Genomic DNA, 26,988 nt, shown 5'->3' with positions numbered 1-26,988 from the left:
TGGAGAACGGACTGCTGTGAGCATCCTATGTTATGCATATAAAACAGCAGAGTACCAGGAGCATATTTAGAATTCGGTTACTGATAATTGTTATGTTTAATTTGATAATGGCTGTGACGAGGAAGATATTGATGGCACCGGAGGTATTTGCGTTTATTGGGAAGAATAATTTTAATATTTTTTAAAAGGTTTTTATTTGAGAGAGAACACAAGCAGGAGTAGGGACGGAGGGAGAGGGAGAAGCAGACTCCCTGCTGAGGAGGGAGCCTGATGGGGGCTCGATCCCAGGACCCCGGGATCATGACCTGAGCCACCCAGGCACTCCAGGAAGAATACTTTCAGAAGGAGCTGTTGCCTTTATGCATGACTATAGCGAAGCTGTCATTTATTCCCAATCACTTAGGTATAAACACCTACTTCGTCTACCTAATTTTCAGTACATTGTCTAGTCTATGTACCTAAAAGGTGTATAAATAAAGACAAGTCCAAAATACTACCTATTGTATTTAATTTGTCAGATGTATAGTTAATTTAATAATAGACTCACAAAAACGACAGCCTTTCACTGTGTATAACAGTCTGTATCTTACTGAAAGTTGTCACAAGTGATATTCCTCTGACTTACCCTTCTCACTCTTCATCACCTGAACCCCCGATTCCATTGTGTTGAGTAGGCGAGCTGTCCCAGTGAAGTTCAATGTGACAGGATGGCTTGCAGCATCCCTGTGAATCACAATCTCCTTTGACAGTTGAAGCAAACAGTGAAATTCACTCTAATATAACCATGTGGTGGCTGTCAGAGAGTGAAGTCAAAGAAACCATACCAGGCATCAGAATAATAAATATAAGATCTTTGCTTTTTTTTTATTTTAAAGACTATTTATTCGTGAGAGACAGATACATGAGAGACAGATAGAGAGAGGCAGAGACACAGGCAGAGGGAGAAGCAGGCTCCATGCGGGGAGCCCAAGGTGGGACTCGATCCCCGGACCCTGAGCCCAAGGCAGACGCTCAACCGCTGAGCCACCCGGGCATCCCTAGATCTTTGCTCTTTACATCGAGTTTGCATAGGTGTATATAGTGAAACACCTACCCACAACTTTGTGCTATGAGTTTTTGCACTATCTATACGATAATATAGCGACAGTTTGCATCTGATCATGCTGATTCTCAAGTTAATGACTTATACAGAGCTCTCCGCTTGAACTTCTGTGATCATTATTATTCTTAAGTTATAGTCTGGGTTTTGTGCTATCATTTGCTCAGTGGGATGTAACTCTGAAGTAATATGTGAAGAACTCCATTATATTATAAATTATTGTAATATAATAAATTATTGTAAAACATTGGGGTGAGCTCACAGTTCATTGTTTTGTAATTTACAGATCAGACTTTCTTTTCTCCTTCCTAAAAATATTTGAAAGACCACCGTTTGCCGTTAGTTTTTCTGCAGTTCACATTAAAAATATATTCTGATGGAATGTATTATTCTGACTACGAAATAAAATAATTGATGTTTCCCTATTTAGCAATGAGGTATAATTGTTAAGATTTTCAAAGCATAAATTCCAGCAGCATAGGAGTTTCTTAAATAACAAATAATTTACTCTATAATGACAAAATTTCAGACTTAAATGATGCTTTGATATGAATAAAAGGTCTTTATGTCATTATGATTCAAGTATAACTTTAATCGTTTTTATCCTAATTGACTAGTTGCAAGCATCAAAGATACATGCACACATTTACATGTTATATATGTAAAACAAGAATGGGATTACTAAATAAAAATCTTCTTGGGAAAGTTATAAAGCATTCATTTTTGTTTATTTTTCATAATCATGTCTACCTATTTTACACATAAGTATTAAGAATTCAAATTGTAAGTCATAAATCTTTGGGAACAAAAATATAATCTTTAGAAAAGTAAGCTAATAGAGGAAGGTGCTAATTAGCAAGTGCAAAAGATTCATTTCGTTGAAATAGATACTTATGAATATAAGATTAATAGATCTTTCTCTTTGCGTTAACAAAGTTACAATTCATATGTTCAAAATTTTTGATGACTGTTGTGCAACCAGATACTTCCACTGATCAGAATGAACTCTAAATCCATTATTAGAAATATTTTATACTTTTAATCCTGATCTTAGTAAAAGAAGATTTCTGTTCATTCTATATAACTACTTCTAAAAATCCTGACATGAACTTGCCTTGATTCCATAGGAGTATTTGTCGCACAAAATCTGGAAACAGCTGATCTGTCTTCTCTATATGTTTTTATTCAAATATTTATTTTGATTTGTACACCCCCACATTTAAACAAAAAAATAATGCAGTAAACCACTACATGTATGCAAAATTGCTGTTTTTTATAATTAAAATGAAATATCCAATTCCACAATAGCTTAATTTTTATTTGGGAGAAAAGTAGTTAAAACATTTTAGTTTGCATTCAATATGCTTTTTGATATTTTCATTTATTCAGTTTTTCAAATGTTTGGTACCACATAAAACACTTTTCACTACCATTCTCAAGGACTAGCCATTGTTTTCAGTAGATCTGGAAAATATTTATTATAACCCTTTACCTTGAAGGCTGTCTAAAACAGAGTCATTCCATTCCATTCATTCCAGGTCAAAATATGAAGCAAATGGCTATAAATATCCCCTTTAAGTAAATTTCCACTATAGATGCAAGTAATATGTGTACCGTGGACCAGTATGCATTTTCCTTAATTATTCTTCAGGGAAATATAAAGCTGCATCTATCTATAGAATTATATATTAAAATAAAGAGATATAAAGATATAAAATATATGAAAGTAACCATTCTGTCAGTACAAATTACTGATTCTGTTTTTTTCCCCCCCCAGGCCTGATGGAATTGGGACTGTTTCAGTGGAGGAAAAAGAAAGATTTGAGGAGATAAAAGAAAGACTCTCTTCTCTTTTAGAAAATCAGATAAGCCATTTCAGGTATATAATCTATTCGTTAATATTAAGTATTTTCTTTCTTCACCCAACACTCTGGTCCCCTACAGATGTTTATTATGTCTTTCTGCGGCTACTCCCTCCTCCATTGCCTGTGAGGTAAGATCCGTATTATTCCTTGGCCTGTGGTCTGCTTCTAAGCCTGCCATTCAGTTTCCATCATGCATTAAGGTTGGTCTCTTGCCCCTTCAGTTGGTGGGATGCATCTCTCACTTGCTGGTGCATTTCTCATCCGTGAGTAGCCTCTTCCCTCAGCTCTGGTGACTAGTCCTCTCTCTCTTTCAATCACCAAGTAAGGAGCTTCTTCTGTCCTGTCTTCATAGTAGAGCTGTTTTCAGTCATTCCAACAAAGACTGGAAAACCTGAAGCCTTTTAGCATTTATCATCTGTACTCTTCACTAGTTGCTTATCGCATAGTTTTAATACCCATGTCTTTAAGTCATTAGTTATTTTATTTGCATTTAGTGGGAACAAGGGCCATGTTGCCTGGCACAGTTCCTTGCTCAAAGAAAATTAGCCGTTGGTACTAAGACACATTTACAGAATGAAAGATCAATATCTTGATATTTTTCTCCCTGGTTGTAGTTAGCTCACTAGAATGATTGTTAAAAAAACAGAAATATTTCTGAAGAATGAAATTCAAGACAAAGGAGAAAACAAAGAAAGAGGGATAGTTAAGATCCCTGAACAGAAAATCAGCATTAAAGAGGAGGGAATCTTCATAGTGATAGTTAATAGAAAGTGATGATTGATTGAGCTTAGAAAGCAACCAGTTCTGATGAGAGCAGGTCAGAAAAATTCTTTAAGTAAATTAAATTGACAAAATACTAAGATGTTTTAATATATTGAGAGAGTATTTACCAACCTAGAATTGAGTTTGGAGTTCTATTAATTAGATTGTATTAGTTATATTGGAGTTTGGAGTCACATTAGATTAAGTATATAAAAAGAGGATATTAAAAACAAAGACAAGTTTTATAAACAAAATAATGGCACATAAGTTGTAGTAAATACAATGTCTCTGTTATCTAGGGCATTTACATAATATGAATACTGAATTTAGTCCCCCAAAATGGCATAACCATGTTAGAAAGATAGGAAGGACAGGAATTACATTTAGGGTGGCTGAAAGTAATCAAAAGAAAAAGAAAAAAGCTACATATGTCTAAAGGGGAGTAACATACTCTCCCATCTGAAACAAAATTTTCTAAGGATAAAATACGTGGAAAAAGCTTTTCAACACGTTAAACATAAAACAATGAATAAAAGTCATTCTTGATAGATGAAAAACAGATGAATAAGGCCTTTCATTGTCTCTGCTTGGCACCAGTAGAGTGCTTCTGGGCTGTGGGCCAGGGAGGAAAATCTCAGTGGACACCCTGATTTGAGGAGACAGAGGGAGAATCTAGAGAGGACAAGGCAGCCAGAGTTTGCAGGTCAGAATTCTAAAGAAAAGATAGGAGAGACCTACAGGCATTTGCTGAGGTTTCCCCCGGAGTCAACTAAGTATTGATCTGAGCGTGTATGTAAGGAAACTAAAGTCGGACAAATAATCCTTTAACTCTGTGGTAGTATTGTAGGAGATAATCCTCAAAGCTAACACAGAGCTAAGGTGAGTACCAGTTTTTGCCACCCAAAGTGGAAAGACTCTAAGTCATGGACAGAGAGTAGAATACTCCAGAGAATTTGTGCCTCAGTAATAGAAAAAAATTAGCTTTTTTAAATCTCTCCTAATGAGGACTAAAGCCAGTATTCTAATAAATCAAACTGTTTTTAGGTAATTTAACCACATTCCAGAACAAAGATCAAGAATAAAGGAATACAAAAATATTGAGCCACCATATTGTAAAATAATAATGTCTAGCATCTGGTCAAAAATTTCTAGGCATACCAAAAAATCGCCAGATATGACCAATGAAGAGGATGGAAATATCCAGAAATGGAAATGAGAATTACTAAACAGGAATATTAAAAGAATTCTTACCAAATGTCATATATTCAGCCTGTTAAGGGCATCTGTGGAAAACCTACAGCTTCATACTTAACAGTGAAAAGTTTGAATTTTTTTCACCTAAGATCAAAAGCAAGGCAGGGATATCTGCTCAAAAATCAGCAACCAAGGTTGTATAGTACGGACAGTTCAGAAATCAACTCACACATATTTGGTCAATTGTGATTTTCAAAGATATACAAAGATGATTTTCTAAGTATCCTCTTTTCAATAAATGGTGCTAGAACTAGTTACATAGCCAAATGCAAAATATTAGCCTGGACCCATACCTCATACCTGATTAATAAGTTATTTCAAAATGAGTAGTCCTAGGAAACAGAAAATCTCTTTGTCCTTAGACTAAGTAAAGATTCTTTAAAACACCAAAATCATGATTTGTAAATGGAACAATGTTACATTGAACTTCAAAAACATTAAGAACTTTTGATCTTCCAAAGACACTGTTAAAGGAGTAAAGAGATCTCAGAGTGGGAGAAGATATTTGTACAATACGTATCCCACAAAAAACTTGTATCCAGAATATATAAATAACTCTTAAAACTTAGTAAGAAATGAAATAACCCAGCAAAAAATTGTTTCTAATATTTCACCAAAGACGTGGTGAAAAGGCAGATGAAAAGATGCTCAGTATCTTTATTCAATAGGGATATAGAGATTAAAACACAATGTAGTACTGCTGTTATTAGTCTAACTAAAATTCCAAAATCACTACCACCCAACTCTGCATATACTCTTGAGAGGAGTATAAACAGATAACAACCCACTCTGTAAGATAGTTTGCAAATTTTAAAAAATTCAAACACTTAACATATGACCCAGCCCAAGATAAGCGAAAGCACGTGTCCACACAAAGACTTCTATGTGAATGTCTGTACCAGCATTATTGATAATAGCCAGAGTATGAAAACAAACCAGGTGGCCATCAACAAGTAATAGATAAACAGTGTATTGAGATACTTCTGAGCAATAAAATGGAATGAACAGTCGATGGTATGAATGAGTGTCAAAATATAGTGAGAGAAATCAGAAGCAAAAAAAGTATGTACTATAAGATTCCTCTTACATAAAATCATAGAAAATACAAACAAATCCAAAGATAAAGTAAATCAGTGGTTGCCTGGGCCCGAGGGCAGCAGGGAAGGAAACATTTGGTGGTTGTGATCATGAATATGTATATTAAATTGATTGTGGTGATGGTTTCACAGGTGTATGCATATGTCTAAACTTACCAAATTACATATTTTAGATATGTGCAGTCATTTGTCATTTACATCTCTAAATCTGTTAAAAACTCAGTACTCCCTAGTGGGAAGTTAGTAGAGTAATATTTAAAACTGAAAAATCAAGAATTAGAAATATTAGAATGTAAGTTAGGAATATAATGTTTAAATAAAGAAATAGCTAAAAGTTAAGAACTTTTTTTTTTCCTGGAGAAATTGCTTGGGGAGTGGGGTGGAAAGGGCATAAAAAGGACTGCTTTTCATAAGAAGCCTCTGGAAGAACTTGCCTTTCAGACTATGTGCATATCTAACTTTGATAAAAAGAAATACTGTATTTTAAAATGGTAAAGAAAAGAAACCAGTTTCATTGTAGGACATGTCTAGGCCGGGCTCATCTATCTGTGTGATCAATTTAAATTTACTAAGGTGGGAATCAAGATGATTTCAATTTATTCAGATTAGATTCTAAATTTGGTTGAATTTGATGATTGGGCATTTTCCACTTTGTTATTACAGAGCTGTCAAAGTGGTTAAAAAAACAAACAAAATATTTATCTTGGAAGGCAGAACAAAACTCTTCCTTTCTTTTAAAACTCGTTTTGTAAAGATTAATTAAGCTTCTGTGTAGTTATTTTCTGTACTTTATTGATTCAGGATTACTTGTACCCTGTAAATGTGTTGAATTATTTACACATCGTGGGCAGCTAATGCTAATTCAGAACAGACCCAGTGGGACCTCAGAGCCCTGAAATGCTAAGTGTAATCTGGGGATCAGTAACATTCCATTCATAAAACGTGTCACCCACCGGTTAATGGAAATAAACAATAGGAAAGACAATGGGTGGATTATGCAAATGCACTGAAAAGATTTAAGCGGGGGAGGGGACTGTAAGAGCCCAATTTGTGTTTTATTTAAACGTGGATTAAGATGTATACAAAATGAGGACAGCTACTTTGCTAATTTGCTCCTACTCTGATGAGCAACACTGCGCAGGGAAAAAAAAACTATCAAAAATAAATCGTTGCTTCTGTGAGTGGCAGCAGAGAGGAGTAAGACAAGGCATCGAGGTAAGAGTTGAAGGAAATTGTTAAGGGGAAAATAGTGTTCTGAAGAAAAATTTGGCTAGATTTATGACTTTTTTTGCGTTTACCTGACACTAGTAAAAGTTTTCTGAAACTAAACCCCAATCCTAATTTAAATTTAGCAACTGTTTGGTGAGAAATTCATCCTTAATTAAAAGTTGCTGCTATAAACAATGAATTTAAGATACATGTGTTTTTAGGGAAACCTGTGCAAATCGCCTTGTAAAACAAATAATTTTACTGTGAGGTACGTCTTACAAGACGTGTCTGCCAAGTCCCTGAGTCATGATGACAAAGGACATGGAAACATACTGACTTTAGGTTCCTGGCTTGAGGATTCCTGATCCGGAGCCCAGTGGCAGCCTAGGGGGCACTTGGTCTTGAGGCGGGGGTGGTGGTCGATCTCAGGGAGCCAGGGGCTCCGGCAGGCTGGGGTGGCCCTGCCCTGCTCCTCAAGTGGACCGTGACCTGCGAGGGACCCCGGGAAGGAGCAGCACGTCTGTCCCCACCGTGTGCCACCAAGTCCCATGGAGCCCGCTCCCTTGCCCTCCCGGACCCCACTTTCAGAGCAGTGGTGACCCGCCCTGGGGGTGGGGGGTTGGGGGTTGGCCAGGAGCCGGACAGGGCCCAGTGCTGTGGCCCAGTGCAGGCTTCGGTTGGGGCGTTCCCGCTCGCAGAGACCGGCAGGTGTCAGGAGGCAGCAAGCGGATCGCGTGTTGTCCTCAAAGGGCATCAGCGGCAGAGCAGCCCGAGCAGCAGGCCTCCCGAGCAGCAGGCCTCGGGGAGCTTCAGGGGCTCCGTGCTGCTCCCTCTGCCTGGGAGCCCTGGAGGTTCATTCTGAACGTATGTCACCAAAATGTGGACCCTTTTTATCACAGTTTATACTCTTACTGTGAAAAGAAATTGCAAGCATGGAACTAGGGGTGCCCGGGTGACTCAGTGGTCGAGCAGCTGCCTTGGGCCCAGGGTGTGACCCCGGGGTCCCGCATCGGATCCCTGCAGGGAGCCTGCTTCTCCCTCTGCCTGGGTCTCTGCCTCTCTCTCTGGGTCTCTCATGAATATATAAATAAAATCTTTAAAAAAAGAAAAGAACATGTGGAACAAGGTAAACTTCTGCTGTTAAAATTTCCCCAGATGGGTTGATGCTATTTTAACCACTTTTCACCATTTTTCAATAATGCCAAGTACTACAAAAGGGAATAATTCGGTGGTCTTGGATATTAAATGTTTGACTTTCTTGTTCCTCCTTTTGTTTTTGAAGATACTGTTTTCCCTTTGGACGACCTGAAGGTGCTCTAAAAGCTACGCTTTCGTTACTTGAAAGGGTACGTTTGAACACCCCTTTATCAGTACTTGGTGTACTGGTGGCTGAGTATTGGTGGCTGAGTATTTTAGATGCTGGACCAGGCAGACAGGCCCATCCCTCACGGCAAGTATGCTCTCCGAGGCCGTCGGTCCCATTTCATCACTTCTCACCTGCCCTTCCTGCATCCCGACCCCTCCTACGTCCTGCTGCTTCCTCCTGGCGGCTGTCCTGAGGCCTACCCCTGCCATCCTGTGCTGAGTCGATGGCGTGTTGGTAGGTCCCGTTTCCCCACCTCCTTCTTTCCCTCATGAAATAGGATTTTTCCCCCCAGTTGAGTGTAATCGTGTTTCTCAGACTTCTCAGTGGTCTTTCCTTCCGCTCCCTTGCTCCCGCCCCAACTTGTGCTTCCACCAGTCCCAATTCTCATACCTGTGAGGGTTTATCATTGAACATGCACAAACGTATCATTCCCTTCATTCTAAATCAATCTCAGAATTCATTTCAACTTGTGTTACTTTAAATGAATTCATGAGTTGTAGAAATTCGTTTTCCCTCAAAAAGTAAGTAGCAAACAAGAATTTCCTATCCATGCTAAAATAATTCATTGACGAAAGCACATTCTCCACTCCTGTTTCTATGCAGACTGGGTTGGAATGGGAAGGGTCCTTTTCATTTATTTATAAAACTATTCATATGGTGTTTGCTCCTAACAGTTAAGTAATGTGGACAATTCCTGTTCTTACTGGCATCAAAAATAATTTCTAAGGATCGTTAATAGCTGGTGATTTGATTATTCTGGCCCTGATTTATTGACTTCACAGCATTTGGTCTTGTCCACTTTTCTGCCAAAGAATTCTAGATATGTTACGTTGTTTATTAGCACTTCTATTAGAAGTGAAAAGGGAAGGCATTTTTCCAGTGATGTAGGGACTTGGAAGATGAGGGTAGACCTGATGTCTGTATACATTGGTTGCGTCTGTCTGTCCCTGTCTTATCCTGGATTCCGGTGCACCATGGGACAGAAATATTATGGTGGAAGTTGCCTGTTTTATTAGAATTTTTATAATAAAGCTGCAGGTAACACAGGCTTTCCAAAGTACTCGTCTTATCCAGCTCATTAAGGTATCAGAAAAAAGCTAAAACCTTTACAGAGAGCTCTGCTTTTGGGGTGGCCTCCCATGCTGGGTCTGCGTGCAGCCTCTCTGCTGGTTTCCAGGGGGACAGTAATGGCACAGACTTCCTCGGGCACTGGCAGGGGGCAGGGGACGGGGGGAACAGGGACCTTTTTTCCAGTTATAGCCTCTCCTGTCTCTTGCTCAGTTGAGGGAGACATGGTAGGGCCACTTCTTCGTTTCCACATCTGTGTACTTATTGACATCTTAGGAAACTGAAATCTGCATGTGACTTCTTCATACTTCCTATGCTTTGGAAGAAGTGGAGAGGGTACGCGAAGCAAGCTGGCCCTCCCTGTTTGTCCTCGCCAGCCTTTCATCTGTACTTTGCCAGGAAAGACGACACAATTCCCCCCACTCCAAATTACACATCCAGCTCCTGGGTCATATGAACTGTCCCCTGATTTCAACCCTGGACCCTCCTCTGTCGTAAACATGCATTCTAATTTTAACAGCTATGTCTGTTATTTCAAAGTCTGTTGGGCACCCGGGTGACTCAGTCAGTTAAGCGTCTGACCCTTGATTTCAGCTCAGGTCACGATCTCAGGGTTGTGGGATCGAGCCCTGCATGTAGGCTGCACGCTGGGGTGTGGAGCCTGGCTTGGGATTCTCTCTGCCCCCACCCCCCGCCCTTACCCCCCCACCCCCACCCCTGCTATGTGCGTGCATGTGCACACGCGCGTTCTCTCTCTCTGTTTCAACAAAATAAAGTTCATGGTTCTGCATATGGGACAAAATTAATTTTAGATTTAAATTTTAGTGATAGTCACGTTAAAAATAATAGCACATTTGGAAACAAAAATAACAGTATGTTAATGCTTGTTTTTTTCAACTATGAGCAGAAAAGATTTTTTTTGCCTATAAAGAATCTAATGTGCAGTTCTAATTAAAGTGCCAAATGTATGTAAATGTGTTAAAGATTTTTAATCTATGAAGAATGATTGAATTTGATGGGAAGGAAATTTTTAAGTGATAAAATTTGCTGTTTTGAAAAGGAAAGCTTGCCTAACAAAACTAAATATGTTGTGAAGGATCACCAATGCTTAAATGGTTGAGTAAATCAGAGATTATAAAGTCCTTCATGCTGAGGCCAATCAAAAGAGAATGAGGTAATAGAGCACGAAAGAGACGTTTTCATATTCTTTTGATGAATCTTTAAGGTAAAAGACTAATAGAACAGTAAGAATACGTACTGTTCTTGTCTTCTCTATATACACATTTTACCTTTGATTTTGTAATTTCAATGTAAGTAAAGCCAGAAAAGCTGCATTAAATACATGGAAAGATAGAGGTTAACGGAGTAACCAGTTTTATCATTGAGAAAGTTTTAAGGAAAATTATCAGTGAGTCATTACAAAAGTGCTTAAATACATTATGTTTTGCATTCTGGATATAAATTGTATTTTCCCCTTGCTAACAGTAATACTTCTAGAGAAAAAAAAATCCGAAAATATATTTAGGAACTCAACAGAAATAATCTGTTCTTTTTTTAATTTCAGAAAGTTTCTGTGTATTTTAACATTTGATACTCCCTTCACTTTGCTGAAAGATTCCTGCCCCCTCCCCCCCCCAGATCCCAGTAATTAAAGTTTAAGTGTCAGAATTGGAGATGTTGATTTTCAGAGAGCTCAAAAACAGTGCTTACTCTTCGCAGAATCTTGTGACTGTTTTAATATACCTCACTCCAAAGATGTAAAAGCTTTTAATTAGGAATTGCGAGACAAACTATTACTCGTCCCAAGGACTCTAGTCCCGATCCCAAACAGCTGTTCTAATGGTGTTGCGGCCCCCGGAGGAGAAGTGACAGTCGTCAGGGTGAATGGTGGTCCGGCCTCGGGAGGTTTTGATGGGCATAGATGAGGCTTCGACAGGAGGAGCCAAGAGGGGAGGATCACGTCCCGCGCTGTGAAGTGCCGACTCATTACTTTCCCCCGGTGCCACCTAGGCCCCCTTCCTAGTAATAGATCTCCGACAATTTGTGTCATTTGATTGTGGTGTCTATTTTATGCAGCCGCTTTCTCTCCCCTGCTTTAGGTTTTAATGAAAGATATTGCCACTCCCATACCAGCGGAAGAGGTGAAAAAAGTGGTCAGGAAGTGTCTGGAGAAGGCTGCCTTGATCAATTACACCAGACTCACAGAATATGCCAGAACAGAAGGTCAGTGCGGCGAGCGCTCGCCCAAGTGGCGGTGAGAGCCAACAATGCCTATTAACTGAATTTTCTGTGCGGAGTTCTTTCCTTCCCTGAACAAACCTGTACCGTGGCAAAGGGAAATGTCTCATTAAAATCTCAGCTGGTGAACTGAAGAGCTTTTTCCTATTCATTGCTTTAATATGCCTCCTGGGACTCTGCTTGAATGAAAGACCCGGGATTCGTGCTTAAGTTGCCCTTTGTTCTTATTTTGAGTTTTCAAGGGACCAAAAGGTGTTTTCATGGGTTGTATTTTTTGACATTACCGTAAGTATGTCTAGCGTTTAAACTCTGGGCAGTGTCTTCTTTCCTGATCGGTTAACGGTACAGTGTCACATCATTTTATTTTCTGTGCAACGGTGTCTCTCAGAGGAGGAGGAAACTGGATTATGGCGAGGGCCCAGATAAACTGATAGGATTCCTGCAACTTTTCATTGCTGGCGGTATATTAATGCACTTGAAAGATTAGAGCTCTGGAGAGGACTGCACATTTTTTCCTCTTCCTTCAGCTTTCATTCCTTAAGAAGACTGAAATTTAAGATGCTTAGAAATAATGAGATTGAAATCTGTGACAAAATCACTTTATTCAACAACCCTTTAATATAAATAAAAACGAAAGAAAGGGGCTCAGATTTTTTGCTTTGATTATGAAACTGTCTTGTGTGGTACGTGCAGTGCTTACTTAGGAAAAAAGTTTGTAACGTTAAATACATCTAAAAATAAAAGCAAATCCTCTATTAGAAAAATTTTCGTAACTTAATATAAAATTGTACTTAATCATAAATTTATTAATTACTGATATTAAGATAGTTTTATCAAAAATGGGACAGTGAGAAAGACTGATTATAATTGGCTGTTATATCCTTTTTTTCTCTCCAAATCTGATCGAGCTTTCTAACAAGCATGCAATAACCAACCTCCTGAGTGATTAACAAAAAAGCCATCCCATCACTATAGCAACCAATATTATATCACGAGAGTAACAACATGAAACCGCCTTAGTTACCAGTTTAACATCATTAATTATGATATCACGTTGTGTTAAGGCAAAAGCAGTGAACATTAGATCATTTGGGGAAAGTGGAAGATAAACAGATTGGTTTTCACCTCTTGAATACTCATTCAAACAATTTTTGTGCTTCGGAATATTATGTGTCGTGAACATGGGTTGAAAGAATCCGTACAAAAACAGGCATTTTAAAACCCTTCAAATCCGACAAAAGGGAAAAAGTTTGTGCACAACTTGAATAAACACAATATTATTTTATCCTAATGTTTAAACTCTATCCAAAAAAACCTATGAGAAGCCTTTTGTTCTTAAGTCTCTATTCTAGTTAATATTTTTGACCACTGTCTTATCCAAGGATACTGAAGGGATCTGCAGACTGTTTGTTTTCTCATCAGAGTCCATTTTAACATGGACGAATAAAATTATCTGTCGCAGCCACAGGTAGCTTTTATGAATTAGCTGGACATGTTAACACTGGTGGTCGAAAGGCACGGCTGTTCTGGATCACACACAGAAATAAGTCCGTGTTAGAGAAGATCCTATTATAGGACTAACTGGACAATGAGCAAGGATTTCTCCCACCTTTTTCCCGTCTGGGGTCATTGGTCTCTTCTAGCTGACTGTGAGAATATTCTAGAAAATGGATCCTAGAAATCTAATTAGGTCAAACTACTGAGCCATCTCCATTTTCAAAGAAAAACAAAACAAAACAAAAAAATGCATGCTCTTTACATGAGAAAACCTCTAAGCATTTCACTGTCTCCTTTTCTTCCAACTCCCTTTTGTGTATCTTAAAAAATACAGCACTTTTTTGTTTATGCTCAGGACCACCCCAGGAACAAAATCTAATTTAACTTAGAAAAAGGAAGTGAGCCCCTTTTCTTTTGCTTGATTGACTGCCAGCCTGGGTGCAGCAGCACGGGGAGGGTCTGCTTTTCTCCTAAATTGTCTTTTCTTATGTTTTAGGCCCAGCAGAAAAGGACACAGGTAATGACCGTTTGTGCATGCACGCGCTGTGATTTCTGTCGTGGCGGCATGATGTTTGGCGCTGATGAATAGCTGCCTACTTTCCAGGGCTCCTATTAGATCACTTTGATTAAGATACTGAGAACACTTGGATTCTGTTGGGACTATGGCTCGTGCTTCGTAGGGAAAATGCAGGCCATTTACCTCTGGAAAAGTTCGGCAGTATTTTTTATATAAATTCAAAGTGAAAAAGCCCCGAGACTGTATGAACGTTACACATTACGTTTGAAGCGTGGACACCATCTCAGTTGGAAGCCACTGCCGATATTTGGAGGGCTCTTACCGCAAGGAAAGAGGACCGTCTTTCCTTTATCACTCCTGAAAAATAATGGGTAAAAAGCATAAATGCCACTAAATGAGAAGTAAGCAGGTCTTAACTCTGCAAGTTGCTAACGGGAGGAAGGCGCAGGGGTTCTGAGATCCCAGCCTCAGGCCTGAACGCTGCGGGGAAAGCGTTCTCTGGGTCTCTGAGTTTGATAACGGTGCTGTTCTGGTCTCCTTATGCCTCTGATCACAGTTGTGATGAACTTAACTGCATGTGCCGCTACGTGTCCGTCCTGCCTGCGTCGTCCTTAGCGGGCAGGACCCTCGTGGAAGGTGTTCCCTGTTGGGTCCCAGCACCCAGCCCGGCGCTGCGCCCACAGGGAGGTGAGCTGGTGAGCTCCCTCTGACGACCGTGGGACAGGAGAGCAGTGACGAAGCGTCCTCGCCCTAGTTTGCCGTCTCTTTCGAACCCACACGCAGCGTTACAACACGTTTGGGTGGCTTTTAACTGACGTCTTTGACTTAAGGGCCGTCTTTCTAGCTTCTGAACTACCCCTTCTGTTGGAGCATTTGACGGCGGAGAGGCAGAGAATGACCGGCCCCAAGCCGTGCCCCCAGGGTGAGGAACACAGCTGCACTGACCCCAGAAGTGCACCTCGGGGGTCCCCGGCCCTCTTGGGCAGCCTCTCGGGGTGGACTTGTCCAAGATCCCTCACGGCATTGTCTCTCTCACAATGTCAACGTCGTGAAGTAGTTTGTATGTCATTGGCCCACAGTCGGCTCAGGGTCGTTGGCCCACAGTCGGCCCAGGGTCGTTGGCCTGAGTAGGCCCAGGGTCGCTAGGGCCTTTCCTAGTGACCTGGAGAAAGAGTCAGCCCGTGGGGCCGAGGTGGGTGTCCTGAGCTGGTCTGCAGGGCTCTCCTGCCTGGGCTGTTGGGGTACTTGGGGTGGGGGGCAGAGGTGCCCTGGGGCAGCCCCATCAACAGGGGACAGGAGGGGACTGTGCTGTCCCGCGGCCCCTCACTTCCGGGCGGAAGCCCGCTCTGTGCGTGAGGACCATTGTTCGCTCCTCTGCTCAGGCTGAGACTCCAGGACCAGTGCTCTGTGAGCTTCAAGGCCCATGGGGGCGCCGGGCAGGCTCAGCCAGTGGAGCACGACTCTCCACCTGGGGGCTGCGGGTTCGAGCCCACGTCCATGTAGAGATTACTTACGAATCTTTAAGGGGCGCCTGGGTGGTCGGTCAGGTGTCTAGTTCTGGGGTCGTGATTGTAGGGTCGTAGGACGGAGCCCCGCTCGGGCTCCCCCTCGGAGTGTAGTCTGCTTAACTCTGCTGCCTGCCCCCACCGCCATCGCTTCCCGTCACTCGCCTCTCTCTCTCTCTCTCTCTCTCTCTCTCTGAAATCAATGCATCCTTTGGAAAATCTTTAAAAAATGTTTCTGAATTTTAAAGAGTGGAATTAAATAGGAAAGTGGAAAACCAGTGTAGTCTAGTGATTGATGTGGATGAAGGGAGAGCTAGCCTCAGGTGAAGAATCTTCTCAACTAACAGAACAAAGGTTTTGAAGAAACGTCGTTCCGTTTCTTGGGCCACATCTCGTAGCGAGTGCACAGGGTCACCTCGTGAATGTCCTCGGAGGTGCTTTTAAAAGTGACTGAAAACGAGGGTGGCCGTTGGGTGTATGGGAGGCGGCCGCTCCCTCGGGGGGCTCCTGCCAGCTGGGAAGAGCCCCCTGTGCCCAGGGGCGTCAGGGTGCCGTCACCCAATGACCCCGTCCCCTCCGAGGACTCTGCTCCGTTGGCTCCTCAGAGCAGGGGACGGTAGCCTGCCAGCTGTGTGCTGCTGTTACCAATTCGGCAGACGTGGGACTTGCACCCGCGTCCCCCGTGTTCCTGCCGCCAGGGCTGATTCGCAGCCGCCGCCGCACCATCGCTCGAGCCCCAAGGTCGCTTTGGCCAAAAGTACAGATCTTTATTCCCCAAGAGCGGACACTCGCTACAAGTACTAAGAGTCTTAAGCACCGTGCACGCACCCGTTCACCCTTCACGCCTTCCTGCTACTGCCTTTCCAGGAGCCCGGAGCCGGGAGGGCTCCAGGCGCGGCCGGGCGGGGGGCGGGAGTGCAGCAGCCTCCTGGAGCTGTCGCCAGCTGCCCCTGGCTCGGCCTCCCTCGCTTGTCGTGGCAGCTCGCGTGGTTAACTCTGCACCCGGTTAAAACCTGGGAAGGGAAGTCGGGAACAGTATGGCCATAGAGTCCCGAAGAGGGCCGTAGACGCCACTTAAAATTCTCTAGTCGTCCCGTTAAAGAGGTAAAATGAGACGGGCGAAGTCGATTTTAATAGCAGTTCCTTTAACCTGACACATCCACGTGGTACTATTTCAGGGCGTGTTCAGCGGACAGAACCACTGAGGCATCTCACGTCACTGTCTCGTACAGCCGTTGAGGTCAGCTGCGTGACTTACTGCACTGGCACGCGGCGTAGCCCCACGTCCAGGACCCGTCTGCCGGCAGAGTCTCCCTGTGCTCGCCCCCCCCCCACCACGTCCCAGGTGTTGGGAGTGACTGAGATCTGTAAGCGCCCCGCCCCCGCCCCCCCAGCGCCTCCCCCCTCCCCGACCCGATGTTTCCCTGGCACTTAGGATCTGACACACGCAGGCCGGTCACCCTACTGTCGCCCTAGACCGCCCGCTCCACAGGGGCAGGGCTCTCGTGTTTCAGGAACCCGCTCTGTCTCCGGGGCTGGAAAATGTGCCCGGCACATAGTGGGTACTCAATTACTATTTACTGAATAAATGAATGAGTTTATGGCAGAGGGTTGATGAGGCTATTTATAGCAGAGAGAACATCTGTAAACGGGCAGACTGGCTTGCGGAAGGTCCTTCAAATCAATCACTGAATGATTAACAGTATAAAAGCAAAAACTAACCGCTTCACAGTAACAAGGTTGGAAAAATTGAACCAGAATTTGATGCTCTTATTGTGGGCGGGGGTGAGGTGGGGAAGGGGCGCCCCTCGGCCCCGGGAGCCGCAGGTCACAGAGGACAGTTGCACTGACGACCGTTGGCCATCTAGCCTGTTTGGTTGAATCTGTAATTCAGCAGGATGCTCGTTGGACTCCTAGTTCTCTTCCATCCTTGGGAATTCTTCACGTTCTCCATCTGCAGCACAAATTTGCAGAATAAAGGGATTTTAAGACTTTGCAATACGTGAAAACAAACACCTGCTCTCTAAACACCGCCTTTCCTTTTCGGGAATTCTTTGCATTTGTTCCATAAGAACAGATCGTTCGTTTTGAGAACTTAAAATTTCCAGAAAGCATTTTTTTTTTCCCCTTAAAATTTTAAGAAATGTTTCAGATTTACGTGGCTGCAAAATCAACTAGTTTTCCTACTTGATTAAATCTCATCACGACTGTTCACATAACAGTGAGATCCTTTGTGCGGTATCTACAACCTAGGGTTCAAAGAAGGGCCAAACCTCACTTTCCTGTTGTCTTTTTGTTTTTTTTTTTTTTTAATTGTGTACCTCGTTGATGCAAAGTAGCTCTCAGTAAAGGAGAATCGGTGCCTTAATTCAAGGAAACTTCTTAGGGACGAGAACTGCAGTGACCCATCTAAGGACAGTCCTGCTCCCAAGCGCGGCGCGGACCTGCCACGGCGGTGCCCTGGGCCAGGAGGCAGCCGTGAGCAGGCCCGGCGTGCAGTGAGGCTGCCTGGGCCCTTTGGTTGCCAGGTGCCCGGCCCTAACCCCCAGGTGCTCTCATTCTCCGAGTCTCCATTGAACGGGGAGAGATGCTTTCCCAGGGGGGCCGCGCCGCTCACCTTCCCTGAGAGAAGTGGCGCTTCGCAGCCCTCGCGGGGGAGGCCGTGGGCCGTGGGGTGCACACCGCTGTCGGGGGGCGACGGGCAAGAGCTGTGCCGCAGTCCCTGCGACTGTGGAAATGGGTCGATGAGAACTATGCGGCGCAGGAAGATACTTTGTCAGCGAATAGTTTCTTCCTGATATTCCCAGAGTAACTCTTTTCTCTCATAAAAGTTTTTTTCATACATTTGATTTAAAAATTTTTTTGATTATATGTTACAATGAATTCCAGGCTACTAATATCTAAATAATAAACCTGAAATCCTGCATTCCCATAGGAATTGACAGTACTGTGCGGGAAGTACGTCGTATATCAGAAACAATAGAATTCTCCTCTTAAAAACTACAAAGTTGAAGCATTAAAGGATTTCTTTGTAGGCTTTTTGGGCAGCGTGGCTTGAACAGTGGGACTTTGGCACGAAACTAAAACCTCTGTGACCGTTTCTGCTTCTGAGTCACCTGATGACTTAGAGACAAATTGATAAATGCAATTTCTGGCTGTAGGAGAGAATGACTTATTGTCATCTTTAAAATATTTGTGAGAATCATAAATCTATAAAGAACTTGTAGTCTGTAAAACAGTATGTGTAGGTAGAGTAAAACTTGCTGCTTGAGCTACATCATCTGGATAGGGACGAAATTAAAATTTATTTTTGTCCTATATACAAAGGAAGACTGGCTGTTTTTCGGAGGCTCAACGGATGCTTTGAATTACCTAAGAAGATAAGTTTTTTCTGATAGCCAAGAATTACCTTTATTCCATCACCTATTAGGCAAATGAAACGTTAAACTATCTTTTTCGGCATGTTCTCGTCAGTATACGGAGTTCAGTGTCTTTACCACCACTTCCCTGCAACGCCAGGAGCCTCACTCAGTGTAGCCTACACACCCGGAAGGACTAGGACCATCCTGTGTCTTTACATTTTTTTTTTTTATTATTTATGATAGTCACAGAGAGAGAGAGAGAGAGAGAGAGGCAGAGACACAGGCAGAGGGAGAAGCAGGCTCCATGCACCGGGAGCCCGACGTGGGATTCGATCCCGGGTCTCCAGGATCGCGCCCTGGGCCAAAGGCAGGCGCCAAACCGCTGCGCCACCCGGGGATCCCCATCCTGTGTCTTAAGCTCTGTGTCAGTGATAGGAGTTTGGCCGTTTCCACATCTGATCTGGAAGGAATGCAGATTTGTGGTGTGTGTGTGTTTGCTTCAGCCTTTCTCCCCACCACCTCGCCAGCCACACAGGATAGCAACCCCACACTATGATCTGTGTTCACACCAGTTAGTTGGCCCATGACCATGCTGACAGATTAATTCCTATGAATCAAGAGATGTTTCGGGGACCTAATAAGCAGGAGTTGCAAGGATTATTGACCAGAAGAGGCCAGTGGAGACATTGGCTGCCCTGCGATGGGGCTCTAGAGCAGGGTGCGTACCCGTGCTAGATCAACACCCACTGCAGACAGGAAGGGGCGTCGTGCACTTGCACACTAGCTCTCTGCACACTCGGGTAACTAACCAACGATGTGAAGAGCCAAGTGAGGACACAGGAGCGCCCTGTACCAGGGGCAGCGTGACGGTAGCGTTTGCAACGCTCTCGGGCCCACCACACCCACCACCCAGCTCTGGTGACCCAAGGACGAAGGTCTGTCAACTCCAGACAAACCACGGAGACACTGAAGGGCGCTTAGCACCCTCTGCTCTTAAAATGGTTCCGCGTCTGCATTTCGTTAACATCCTTCCTGACTTATCTGGGCTTAATCGTGAGGAAGCATTAGCGTCTCACTCAATTAAAAACAACTGCTGGCAGCACCTCCCTGCTCCCCTGGGTTCGGGCTTTTCATACCCTACGTTCGCGTTAACGTTGCCAGCCCTGGATGGTTGGCCACGCTTCCCCCCGGGTGTTCTGTGACCTACCCGGGTGGCACCTTTCCTTGACTCACAGTCTTTGTCATGAGTCGTCCACCCTTTCCTTCTCTGTTTTTGAATCGTGAGTTACAACAGGTAAGGACAGGCTCAGTCAGGATGGTCAGAGCTAATCCCATATTCAAAATGAAAGTGGCTTCAATCTTGATTGATGTTCTCCTTCCAAACCAGGCTGTCAGAGGAGCTTTAAGTTGTTAAGATCTTAATCTTAAATAAGTTTATGGTATTCAAGGGCAGTCCCTTCCTTTCGGCCTTGGAAGCACAGTAAGCCTCAGCTCTTAGCCTCTGTGCCTACAAACTTATTGGCATCCCCACCTCCCCATGTCTCCTGTTGCCCAGCATCAAGGGATGAAGTATCTTCCTTTTCCAGGCTGACTCCTCCGTGTGTGATACTGATTTCAGTTGCACCTACCTCTTTCTGGGTGGAATCTACTCCATATTATCTCTCTTCTTTCTCCTGTTTTCCTTCTACATACTTCTTTTCCATCTATAACCCCGGTGTCTCCCCAAATCAAGCTGCCCTACCCTGACCTCTCCACTGTCTCCCATCTGCCCTTCAGAGAGCATTTACTCCCTCTCACTGCACTTGTCTGCCCAAGGAAGTTTGGTATCCAGTCTCCCCAGTGTGTCTGGTGGGGAGTCATACCAGCAGGAGTACAGCTGCGCAGAGGGAGCGTGCACAGGGCATCACCTTGAGACAATCAGTGCCTTTCCTTTTGCCTTTGGAATTGGTACCTGTAGGCCAGGTGGCTGGTGTCTGTGGCATTACCAAGTTGGGCCCACCTGTGCTGCCATGCGATGAAAGCTGGGATGGGCTGAGCCACTCTCGGGCAGTCACGCCTTCGCTCCTCTGCATCCCAACCTCTAGCCTGGTGATCTACAACCTAAGCAGACTTTTGGTCAAGTGCCGCAGCTTTGAATCTAACAGCTTAACGGTGAGTCCCTTTCCTTAGTTGCCTAATAGATCAGAAGCAAAGGGGAATTACCAGTATGGGTCCTGGATTCTGGGATTTTCTGCTCCAAAGCTGACGTTTTTCTGTCCTCAAGGGACCCAGGCAAGCACCTGTCTCCATCTCATCCTGAGTTTCTCTGAATGGCCCTGAGCTTTCGAGTCAAAAATAATCAGACTGCTGAGGAGGACAGCCCCTTACGAAAGACAAATTATATGTATCATCTAGAACTTAATATTAGGAGCAGAAATTTAAATTATGCAAAATACACTCAAGGACATATAGGAAGATTATAGCAATATGATGCAGGAACAAGAAGTCATGCAGAACCAAATGGAAATACTGCGTATGAAAATAATATGGTGGTAAGAAACCTTGGATAAAGGATGAATACAGCCCAAGAACTTATTAGTCATCTGGGAGATCAGAGTGAGGGCAGCAGGAAAGGCAAAAGATGTCGACAACGTAAAAGGAAAGCTAAGTGATGTAGAGAGTAGAAACCATAGGGTTAGATTTCCGTCAGACTAAGAAAAAAATTCAGGTAAATACAATATGAAAGAAAAATAAGAGACACGAGATACAGAAAATAATGGGAGAGTAGTATGAACAAAGACAAAAATTGAAAATCTAGATGAACTTGATACTTTCCTGAAAAACTGTGTTGATATGATCGACACAAGATATGAAACTCGGGCCAATTTTAAAGAAATTGAAAGAGTTGTCAGAACCCTTCCACTCCCAAATCTGTAAGTCTGGTTGGTTTTGGAGATGAGTTCTACCAAATTTTTAAGGAACAAATCTTATCCAGAATAAGTTCAGTGAAATGGAAAATGAGTGAAAGCTGTCCAGTTCATTTCACGAAGCAAATATAATCTTAATTCCCAAATGTTCTAAAAGTAGTAGAACAAAAGAACATTATTATAGGCTCATTTCCTTGTGAGCATCTATGCAAAGTCCCTAAGTATTAACTCACAAAATCCAACAGTATGTTGGGAAAATAATATTCCAGGAATATAAGAGGGGTTCAACATCAGGAAACTAACAAACTAAAGACAAAACTTATATCTCAAGAGATGTAAAAAAAAAAAAAAAAAAAAAAGGTTGGGGAAACAGTTCAGCACAAATATTAAAAATTATACTGTTAGCATCCTAGAATTCCTTAACTTTATAAAGCCCATATAGAAAAAACCTTCAGCAAGTATTTTACATAAAGAAGAAACTTGAGAGGCTTTCCCACTAGGATTAGTGACAAGTACTAGAGCCCTTGTTGTCCAACCCTGAGAGGCTTGGACAACATAAAAGGAAGGAAAAAAGTAAATCCAAAGAACAGAAAAAGGTGGCAAAACCATCATTGCGGATGAAATGATCCCCCCCCTAGAAAATCCAACAGGATCTGCGTAGGACCTTTGAGGTCCAAGAGTCCAGCAAGGTTGCCAGATGTAAAGTCAACCTGCTGAAGTCAGTACCTTCTCTGAACAACCATGGATCTCGAATGTTTAGTCCCACAAACTAGTACACTCTAATAAAACCCCCAATCCCGAGGAGCTTGTGTCTCGATGGGTTGCTGCTACCGGATTTACCGTACTAGAAGCAAAACTGAGAAATATACAAAATACTAATTACAAACGATAAGAGTAAACCCATCATCTGTCAACATAAATAGGTTTTGGGGAAAAAAAAATTTTTGCCCTCCCCTCTTTAATGGCCGTCGTCGTCTTTTTTTTCTTTTTTTTTTTTTTTAAGATTTGTTTATTCATCATGAGAGACACAGACTGAGAGACAGGCAGAGACACAACACAGGCAGAGGGAGAAGCCGGCTCCTCAGGGAGCCCGATGCGGGACTCGATCCCAGACCCCGGGATCGCAGCCTGAGCCCAAGGCAGGCACTAAACCGCTGGGCCCCCCAGGCGACCCTAATGGCCGCCTTAATAGAAGACAGCTGGCCTCTCAGAGGTGCTTCTTGCACCGAGTCCATTGCAATGTGTTTTCTCGGTTGATACAGATTTTTTAAAAATCTGGCCTGGTACTTGTAGGCAGTTGGAAAAGGGAGGAGGCTTTCAACAGACTTTTTAACACAATTGTGGGTTTTGCGCTATGAGATGATACCAAAGCTCGAAAAGTGATCATTTCTTACAGGTTAATTGCAACGTCGAATCTGAAAGCATGTCAGTGAACCTGTTCAAACTGTTAAGTCCAATTGGTTCATCGTGGACTTTGAGTAGATCTCTCGCCAAGCATGATTTTGTGACACACGGGACTAATTCAGAAAATGTTGGTGTGCCCTGAGTGAAGATCTTAGTGTCAACAAATATACCAAAAAGTCACTCTTGTTCACATGACCTGTCTCGCGGTCTTGGGAAGCTGTCAAGTTCATGACAGATACAAGTTTCTTAAAATTCTAGCTTTCCTTGAAAGCTTTCATTTCATAATTGGCAACAAATACTGCTTAAGTGACAAATTTAATTCATTGTTTCAAAAAACATGGGCCAAATATCCCCAAGTCTGAATAAGCATACTTTGTCCATCAGTAGTCTTTTCAACTGAAACCGGTTCTCTGAAAATAGCAGTTCCACCTTCAAACAATCACACACTTCTCCTTTAGATAAACGTCACACTTCGGTGTGCAGACGTGCTTTAAGCAAACTTCTCATTTTGTCACAGAAATTTAAAAATGTGTACTCCAGGGCAGAGATTGAATACAGTCAGTCCTTCTTTTATCCTTCCTTCCTTCTTTTCTTTTTTCTTTTCTTTTCTTTTCTTTTCTTTCTTTTTTTTCTTTCTTTTTCCTTCTTTCTTTTCTTTTCTTTCTTTCTCTTTCTTTCTTTCTTTCTTTCTTTCTTTCTTTCTTTCTTTTTTTCTTTCTTTCCTTCCTTCCTTCCTTCCTTTTCTTTCTTTTCTTTCTTTTCTTTCTTTTCTTTCTTTTCTTTCTTTCTTTCTTTCAACTTTTGAATGTAAAACTGTTTCCTTGTGTGCACATAGAGGTAAAGATCCCAGCAGTGGGTATGATGGTTTAGCACCCTGGCCTTGGTCTGTGCCGAGGGGACGGCAGTTTTCCCTCCTGTTGCTTTTGTCCCATCGCTGTAAATATCAACAGTCAAAAACACAAACAAAAAAAGCTGCTGGCGGCCTGAAGAGGGGCGGCCCCCCTGCCCCTCGCCGCCCCCCCATGGCTCGCGTGGCCACATGCTCTCCCCCTAAAAGTAAGTTGCTCTTGGGATGGGCCTGGGAAGTGGGCAGGGCGGACGGCAGCCCTGCGGCCGAGGCCAGGCTCCAGGGAGGGCAGGACGCGGGACAGCGAGGCCCCAGCCCCCTCCACGGAGCCGGTGTTCTCAGTGTGAGGGTCCCCAGCTGACGTTTTACCTTTTCACTCTCTTGATGGTTTCCTAAGCGTATCTGCTACCTATTGAAGTTGAAACAAAATTGCTTTGACTTTCTTAAAAAATCTAGCGTGTTCCATTTTAGTCACTTCATTTTCTAGCTAGAATTGTCAGCTAACCGTCTATGCTTGGGGGAAAAAAAAATACTTAACCTACCCTGAAGGGATGCCACGAAAGCTCCATGAATCATATTGATTCACAGTTGCAAGAGAAGAAAGATTCATAATATAAGGTAACCGCACAAAACAGTGCATGAGGGGTACTTAATTGAATATGTCCCAGATTCCCCAGGATCTGGAGGAAATTACATTCTCCCAAAAGCTCCCCTTCAATGAATATTTGCCTTCTGTAGGAATTCTTAGCGCGAACATAAGCACCTCCTGAGAAAACCAAGCATTTATGTGCTGTCTCCTTTGGCGTGCCCCTTCCCGGGAATCACTCCCTCAGCCGCGGTCTGTAACACTCTGAACAGCTCTTGCGACAATCTTGTCTCCTTCCTCTGAAGATGCATGGAAACCTCATTACAAGTGTTCGACACCTGTTCCCTAAAAGGTCTCAAAAAGGATGTCAGTTTACTCAGCTCACTTGACAACGTGTCATGTATTTGTTGCGTGTGTTGTTTATCTTTCTTTTTTTTTTTCTTTAACGTGGAGTGCGATGCACAGATAAGTGCAGTCTTGACATAGCACGTTTTCTTTCTTCCGTGAGCAATTTGGTAGAATTTATCCTCCTCCAACTCCAAAGTTTGAAACTGAATGATTGGTGACCTTTTTGTGTATCTACTAACATGTGTCAACAGGTAAACCAAGTGACACGTCGCCGTGCGGCTCCCGCGGCACCTTGTTAATCTGAGTAGGTTAGATGTATCAAAAAGTCTTTTCCAATTGGACAAAACCAGAGTAATGCAAACTGACAGATTTCACCTCTTTATTTCTCAACACTTTGTAAGTACTCAGAGCCAGGACAGATGAATGGTTTTAGAAATCAGTTTATTACCTACAGGTCATAACTCAGTGCCCCTGTAGCTTCCAGCACTAAATTAAAAGGCTTCATCGGGGTTTGTAATGCCAGATTTTTTTTTTTTTTTTTTTTTTTAAATTTCAGAAGACTAAACCTGTCAAGTCCCTGAGGAGTTTTGTATAGTGGCTGGCAAGCCCCGGATGTTAAAACTGTAGAAATATTCAAGATATCCCTAAGCCCGACGCCCCTCGACACCGGATCTTTACACTTGTCCATCTAGGAGACAGTCTGCAAACCTAAGCGTCACAGATCGCCCCTCATGCTTTAGTTGGCTGCCCTAAGCCATCTTGCTTCCATGTCAAAGGAAACAGATACGTTTGACGACAAGATCCCCGACTCCTTTCTCAGCACCCAGGTCACACTTCTGTTCAAAGCATATCCTTCCTATGCGTTCTTTCTTTTCCTCTGCTTGCCTCCCCCTCCTGTTGCCCATTTCTTAACATCTTCCCCTCCACTATCACATGGGATCCTGCCTGACTCCCGTGGCCCATGGCAGACCCTCCCCTTGAGAATGAAAAAGAGTTTAAGGGGCAGGAAGAGAGTGGGCGTGTGGAGGTGTGATGGTACTTCTTAGGGGCTGGAATATAACAACTGACCATGGAAAGGCCGTTCTCAGTAAATGGAATTAGAAGACACGAAAACCTAGGCATGAAATCTAAGACGCTTAATTATACGATAATGGAGTATTGGCCTGGCAGTGGCTGTAACTGAGATTGTTCTGACACTTTCCAATTTCTGAATCTGAACTATGCTGAGAGGAAATGTATAGTGTATATATAAAGAACAGTAATACCAGGAGACTGTTTATCAGTGTCCACTGCTGAATATTCTTCAGTGGGAGATGCGTACAGGATGGAGAGATATGACGGGTAGGACCTACGGATACGTATCGGGGGTAAAGACCAGTCTTTAGGAAAACCCATCAGATAACTAGGAGGCAGAAATACCAGTGGAAAATGTCTACGCGGTCATTAGACTCCTGCGGCGTATTTCCAGCCAGAGCCAACCAGAGCTAGCTAAATAGCCATTGTAGAAAGTTTTCTCCTCCTCAAGCCTTCGTAGGCCTTGCAACCAGCAGCACTATGATGATTTGTTTTCCTACAAGGTCTTGCATCTTCCTGCTTCACACACTTGAGAGCCAGGGTCTCGATAGTTAAAAGGACGACTTTAATGAGACTCTAGCCAAGGTGTCTGTGTTTTTCCGCCCTCATAATCACAGAACTATAAAAGCCTGTGACAAACGTTAGACTACATATTAAAGCTTATTGGTGTGTCTCTAATTCCATCACCATCATCCCTTATTTTAAGATCTTAAGAAGAGACTATGTCTCCATATTCCTCCTGAAGAAAGTCTCACAAAGCATCACTGACATTTACCTCACATACATATCTGGTTTTTTATGCCCCATTACTCCTGAGTCTCCACTTGGTCTTGGCTCCTGCAGATTGTTCAATTTGGGTCCAGTCTGGCTACTATTGGCCTAGACTCCAGTGGGCAGTTCTCCTTTCTTTCACAGTTGATCATTTGCTCAAGAATGAATTTATTGATGGGAAAGATAATCCAGGTAGTTAGTGTGACTGTCACC

At 43.0% G+C, this 26,988-nt stretch overlaps 1 protein-coding gene across 15 annotated transcripts in view; it reads left to right on the top strand.

Annotated features, from left to right (window-relative positions):
- Positions 1-26,988, top strand: part of CADPS2 (calcium dependent secretion activator 2) — a 454,345-nt gene that overhangs the window by 344,932 nt on the left and 82,425 nt on the right. For 11 of the 15 annotated variants that reach the window (XR_007402156.1, XM_025477135.3, XM_049093872.1 and 8 more), the window contains 4 exons: positions 2,877-2,978; positions 8,569-8,632; positions 11,820-11,943; positions 13,952-13,972. Coding sequence is in view for 14 of the 15 variants with exons in the window: in XM_025477135.3 (XP_025332920.1) it covers positions 2,877-2,978; positions 8,569-8,632; positions 11,820-11,943; positions 13,952-13,972 (311 nt within the window). In the remaining variant the exon portion in view is untranslated. The remainder of the gene's footprint in view (positions 1-2,876; positions 2,979-8,568; positions 8,633-11,819; positions 11,944-13,951; positions 13,973-26,988) is intronic. The other 4 variants (XM_025477139.3, XM_025477137.3, XM_049093873.1 and 1 more) reach the window with 1 other exon arrangement.

The sequence above is a fragment of the Canis lupus genome, chromosome 14 (genome assembly GCF_003254725.2).
Source record: "Canis lupus dingo isolate Sandy chromosome 14, ASM325472v2, whole genome shotgun sequence".
Taxonomy (NCBI): Eukaryota; Metazoa; Chordata; class Mammalia; order Carnivora; family Canidae; genus Canis; species Canis lupus.
The sequence above is the reverse complement of the archived record's forward strand: the minus strand, read 5'-3'. Positions and strand labels throughout refer to the sequence as shown.